This window comes from Vigna umbellata, chromosome 1 (genome assembly GCF_029865625.1).
Source record: "Vigna umbellata cultivar VRB3 chromosome 1, Vumbellata_1.0, whole genome shotgun sequence".
Taxonomy (NCBI): domain Eukaryota; kingdom Viridiplantae; phylum Streptophyta; class Magnoliopsida; order Fabales; family Fabaceae; genus Vigna; species Vigna umbellata.
Window position 1 is genome coordinate 94970580 of NC_142165.1, and position 6035 is coordinate 94976614.

Sequence of the window (6035 nt, forward strand, 5' to 3'; positions counted from 1 at the left end):
ATTTCTTTTCTTCAAATAAAATTATTTTAAATCTAACACTGAACGCATAAAAAGTCTATAAAATAATTAATAATTAATAATTAATAATTTATTTAATGATTTGGAGTTTTGTTTGTATAAAAAATTGTCGAAGGGTATAATTTGAATTGTTATACAGCTGGATGGAGATGATGATTTATGTTTAAAAATGAAATAAGATGAATAACCCTAAAGATGGAGAGAGAGAGAGAGAGTTAATAGATAGAATTGATGGGAGAAACCAAAGTTGGTATTTGGGTAATAGGTATTATGATATTGTCATTCATGGGTTGCCTTGAGAGAGTCTCTAGCATGCCTTCCCTTTCCTTTGGAGGGTAGTTTCTTTGGTTCATGGCAACCTATTTTACTTTTTCATTCACCTAATAAAATCATATGGTAACGTGTGGTGATTCTTTCTTTATTTTTTCTTTCTTTATTTTTTTTCTCCTTTGTCCATATTCACACATTATTATATATTTTTAAATTGGGGAAAGAAAAAGAAAGCCCCTCCCAACAACTTTAATACTATTTTATACATTTCTCCACCAGATTCCAACCAAAACCAAATAATTATTTCCTTTAAAATATTATTTCCCAATTAAATATTAATTCACTAAAATAATTTTTAATGCCCCTGTTCAGTATATCTCCTTTTCCTTTCCTTTATTTTTTTAATCTCAATTTGGACAGTCTTAGGAAAGTTAGGAACTCAATTACCCGATCAACAAAAACTAGGATTCATTTTATCTGCCCATTTTCATTTCCCTTGGAAACTCAAAATATTTCAAATTTCACTCTTTCTTTCTGCACAATATTTTCCCCATCTATATTTATCAAAACTCATTATTTTCTCCAACAAAATTTCAGCTCATCATTTTAATTTTTCCAGTTTCATCCAATCCTACTAATTTATTTTAACCACAAAATTTATGCAAAGCCTGCAAACCTCAAGATTTTTCTCATCTTCTTTTATGCTCAGCTCCTCAGACTTTTAATTTGATTTTCTCATTTTCTGCCATAAATTTCCATATTTTCTAAAATATTTTTTCCCAGAATAGTAGAGAGGAGTTCGAGTGATTGAATTGTTGAGGAAAAAAATGAGATACTGATGCGTGATTTTAGTTTATGTTATGTGTGACTACTACTTCACAAGTGTTTGAACATGGAGTCGAGTGGCGGTGTCAGCGGCGGCGTTACGGTGGTGGGATCGGATGCTCCGTCGGATTACCATGTAGCTCCGAGGACCGACAACCCAACTCCCGCAAGCGGATCCACGACGCAAATTCCGGCGACGGCGGGGAGTGCTCCTCCGGCACAACCACCGCACACGGCAGCGATGGAAGCGTCGCCGGCGACGATGCCGGCTAAAAAGAAGAGAGGGCGCCCGAGAAAGTACGCACCGGACGGCTCGGTGACCATGGCGCTGTCTCCGAAGCCGATATCTTCCTCCGCTCCGTTGCCGCCGGTGATCGATTTCTCGTCGGAGAAGCGCGGAAAAATAAAACCAACGAGTTCCGTGAGCAAAGCGAAATTTGAGTTGGAGAATTTAGGTAATAAGCAAATCTTTTTGGTTTGAGTTTATTTTTAAAGGAAAAAAAGTAGTTTGAGTTGAAGTGGTAGTATATTTTGTTGTGCGTTGGATTTTGGTGTTGGAAAAATGGAAAATGGAAAATGAAAAATTGGGTTATAGGGAAGTGGAATGAGAGTGAGGGAGAGGCACATTGAGAGTGTGGGACCTTTGATTGATTGGATGACCTAAGTTAGGGTAATTGTTGTCCTGAAAAGTGAGTTAGCTTTGTGGGTCGGTATGGGACGGTGGAATCTCGTTATGTCTGTCGTTTTTGCAGTTCAAACATGATAGTAGGAACCCAAACCAAACCAAACCAAATCTTTCTAGGTACTATGTTAGTTAAGTACTACCGTCTGCTGCTCATGGGGAATAATACTCTTGGATTTATAGGAGGAAAGTAAAAATGCTGATTTTTTATTTATTTATTTTTAGTTATTTGGATTTTGTGGTTGTGTGTGTGTATGTGGTAGGATAGTAGTGTTGTGGGTGTTGCTTTCTAGGGGTAGAGTGATGGAAGGACTTTAATATTGTTGTGCATTGGTTGAGTGTGTGTTGTTTGGCAAGAGGTGAGGTCCAAAGTCCAAGTTGACATCAGGTCCTCCTTTTGCTCTTCTCACATCAACCAACGCTATTTAGTACTTCTTAGTTCATACATGATGCAATGCTATTACGTGGTCCTTCTTTCTTCTACTGCTTTCTCGATCACCAGGCTAATATCGATTGTCTCTTTTCTTCTTCGGATATATATATCTACACTCATGCGCGCCAACCTAATATTATTCTCAGATTTAAATGTGAAACAGACTCTTTCATCACGCTCTAATAATCATTATTTCTATTCAATCTCTTCAAAAATTAAATAGAGGTTTAAATTTCGATAGTCTAAGCTTCCCGAAGGTAGTTTGTGTCGTAATAATATGATATTTGATATGTATTGGATAGATTATAAATGTCTTGCATTCCATTATTATTTTTAATGTATTGTTCAGTTTTGCCTCTCTTTTTTTTGTTTGTTTGGTAATTTGCCTGATCAATAAGTGTTTGCCTTTCAATAATAATCTTCCATGATGTAAGAATTTTTTCCAAATTTGCTTTTACACATGTATATGAATGTCAGTTTTAAATTTCTGTGGAAACTCTTGGTAAATGCTTGAAATTGGAATGAGTGGCTTTTGTAACATTATCACAAGATTTTTTGAATTATTCCTGCGAAGGATTGTATACATTTTTTTACTTGAAAATTTAATTAAACTTGATAATATTGTTTGATTGACACGAAGGTAATGGAAGAAAAAAGTTATATGTATAATTTATTTAATCCACATTATGCTGAGTTTTAAAATGAAATTTACAAGTAGTTCTTGACATGCGCCACATTATTCATTCAATCTATGACAATATAATGTTTCAACTTTTTAGATGGAAAATCTGATATAAATATTGCCATTCTTTATTTGGCTTATATTTAAAATGCCTTATAATAGAAACTGAGACTTTCTCATTTCCTATTTTATTGTTAATTTTATTTTTCTACCTTGTTCAGGTGAATGGGTTGCATGCTCAGTTGGTGCTAATTTCACTCCCCATATCATCACTGTTAATTCTGGGGAGGTAAGTGTCAGAAATATCTGTTACCCAATGCAAAATAACATTTCTCACATTCATGGTCAGGGAGTAGCCAAAATCATTGCCGAACTAATATATCTGACATTTTTCTTGGTTGGAAACAAAACTTCCACCAAAAATAATCATTGCATCTGTTACTTTTTTTTCTCCTTCCCCCTTCATATGTTTCCCCTGTGGTCAGTTTTTCACTTTTTCTTTGGCCTCATTCTCTGAGTTTAACATATGTTGCGTGCCTTTTGCCATACAAAGGGATGATTGGATGATTGATGAACCATTAATTATCAAAAGAATAAGAGAGAGAGAGAGAGAGAGAGAGAGAGAGAGAGAGAGCATACTGCAGCTTGTTCTTTTCTGTGATAAGTGAAAAATATTTGTTATGATGGTTGACAAGAAAGAACTGCTTTCTTTTTGTTTTCCTAGGATGTGACTATGAAGGTAATATCATTTTCTCAGCAAGGGCCTCGAGCTATATGCATTCTTTCAGCTAATGGTGTCATATCAAGTGTCACACTTCGTCAGCCCGATTCTTCTGGGGGTACATTGACATATGAGGTGAATCATTTGTGCAATTTCATATTATCATTTTATTCCATGAAAAAAAATATTTTTAGTTATTTTAATTACCGAAACATTCGTTGAGGAAATTTTATATGCCAGCTACTGTTATCCTCCCGATTATTGAATTTGCATTTACCCTTTTTCAGAAAATACATAATCCAAATATTTGTTGATAACCTACTTCTGTGTTGTTCCTTCCTCTTATTATTATGATGCTCTAAATTTTAGTTATTTATACTTAATGGTGATGTGTCATTTCTTTTATGATTAGAAGAGTAACTATTCAAAGGATGGATCTGTCGTTTTTTCTGTCTTCTTATTCTCTTTTTTCTGATTATTTTTTTTAAACTATGTTGGAATTCAAACTAGACGTTTATCATATGTAAACGTATAGTGCCTCTTCTTTGCTGTGTTTTTCTTTTCTCACTGTTTGAAAATTTCGGATCCGTTGCTACTTTAGATAGAGGCAATGGTTTCAATGAAAGTTAATATTAGAATATGCTTAGCAGATTGTTCGATCTTTCTGAATTCCTAAACTGATAAAGAACTTTGAACTAATGAGGTGTAATAAAATAAATATTCTCTTCTCAGGCCGTCATCAATCAGATGGTGAGAAGAGAATTTTCATATAATTCCACAGTGCATTTTATGATCTGCACTGTTAAATAATGCTACCATTCCTGCCTATCTGAACTTTGTTTTTTGCATTTGATTTCTAGCATATCCTTTATTTTCCATGTTTTTGCCTTTGGGTACGCTGTTGCAGTTTATTGCTCTTGGTTACTGCTACTGATTGCAGTCAATAGTTTCATTAAACAAAGTCAAAACTCTAGCTCCACCGGTTGACTTCTTTTCATTCTGCAGTCATATTTGTAGTATTACTTAGCGTTCCTAAAACTACTCCGGTCTATCACAAGAAGAAATCCAATCTCTCTTGCTACTGTTTCTACAGGGACGGTTTGAAATTCTGTCTTTATCTGGCTCATTCATGCCCAATGAAAGTGGAGGAACACGAAGCAGATCCGGTGGCATGAGTGTATCTTTGGCAAGCCCTGATGGACGTGTTGTAGGTGGAGGAGTAGCTGGTTTATTGGTGGCTGCAAGTCCTGTGCAGGTACGTTTTCAATTCATAGATTTATTCCCCTTTCTTTTTAATCTACCAAGTATGCATAGGCCTAAAGTCAATGAATGGACTAATATGCTTCACACACAAATATATAATAGAATTTGTTTGGATGAAATGTAAAAACAATTTAGTTTCAAGTTTCATGTACTAGATGATAATTTAGTATTCAATGACAAGTTTTATATGATTCTGACAATTCTATCTTCCAATTAACTGATATGTATCAGGTAGTGGTAGGAAGTTTTCTGGCAGGAAACCAACACGAGCAGAAGCCAAGAAAACAGAAACATGAAGTTATATCAAGCGTGACAGCAGCAGCAGTTGTTCCCATCTCCACTCTTGATCCAATACCAATTCTATCATCAGCAACTTCCATCCGCGGAGAAAGTTGGTCTGCTATGCCGGCAGAGGCCAAGAATAAGCCAACTGACATTAACGTGTCGCTTCCAGCAGGGTAACTGATTCATAGAGTTCATTCTATCTGTATTTGCTGCTGACAACATTGTAATGGGAGGATTCCTAGTTGTTGGTCGTCTATCCTTGTTTGTTTTGTCTGTAATCTTCTTGACTGTGTATCGGGACCAGCATTGTTTTCAGAGGTTTACCAGGTTCATGTTCTTGTAGAATTTGAGTTGAGTTGGCTGATTAGGTATGCTTTTAATGCAGACATCGTGTCATGAATAACACTTTCATAGTTATTCCTCAGAATCCATCTTCCTTTGGAGTGATAGATTGTGCAATCCATGGTATTGCTTGCTATTAAGACAATTAATATTCCAAATTTGAGAATGACCATTTCTAATTAATTTACACCACATAATAAGATTCCTTATCAGTTAATAATTTAAATGTCAGTCTCCATGTTAACCAATAATAGTAGCGTAGGACGTTGTTTTCTTCTACATTTCAATCTTAAAACGTATATAATCCTTACTTACTATAAACATGCTTTGTCCGTGAGTCTAAATAAATTCTCAGACAGCTTAGTTTTTTCTTTCTAACATTTAGCTCTCTTCCGAGAATCTAGGGTGTTTTGTCGTCAGCGGCCATATTGTCTTATGTAGATAAATGTGCCGTGAAGTTGGGTTTGGCATTTGATTTGGACTACTTTAAATTTTGTCAACGGCCATAATCTTG

The 6035-nt window shown here is 35.2% G+C and overlaps 1 protein-coding gene across 1 annotated transcript; it reads left to right on the forward strand.

Annotated features, from left to right (window-relative positions):
• The first annotated feature begins 705 nt into the window (after window positions 1-705).
• Window positions 706-5687, forward strand: LOC124828952 (AT-hook motif nuclear-localized protein 1). The gene is made up of 5 exons (XM_047302350.2): window positions 706-1568; window positions 3132-3199; window positions 3635-3766; window positions 4725-4886; window positions 5126-5687. The coding sequence occupies exons 1-5, from the start codon at window positions 1181-1183 to the stop codon at window positions 5354-5356; spliced, it is 981 nt and encodes a 326-aa protein (XP_047158306.1). The 5' UTR covers window positions 706-1180; the 3' UTR covers window positions 5357-5687.
• The last annotated feature ends 348 nt before the right edge of the window (window positions 5688-6035 follow it).

Excerpts from the sequence above, each read along its gene's own strand:
- LOC124828952 (XM_047302350.2), top strand. The coding sequence starts at position 1,181 with ATGGAGTCGAGTGGCGGTGTCAGCGGCGGCGTTACGGTGGTGGGATCG. Across the intron at positions 1,569-3,131 it reads ATTTGAGTTGGAGAATTTAG|GTGAATGGGTTGCATGCTCA; the intron begins GTAATAAGCAAA and ends TACCTTGTTCAG. Across the intron at positions 3,767-4,724 it reads GGGGTACATTGACATATGAG|GGACGGTTTGAAATTCTGTC; the intron begins GTGAATCATTTG and ends CTGTTTCTACAG.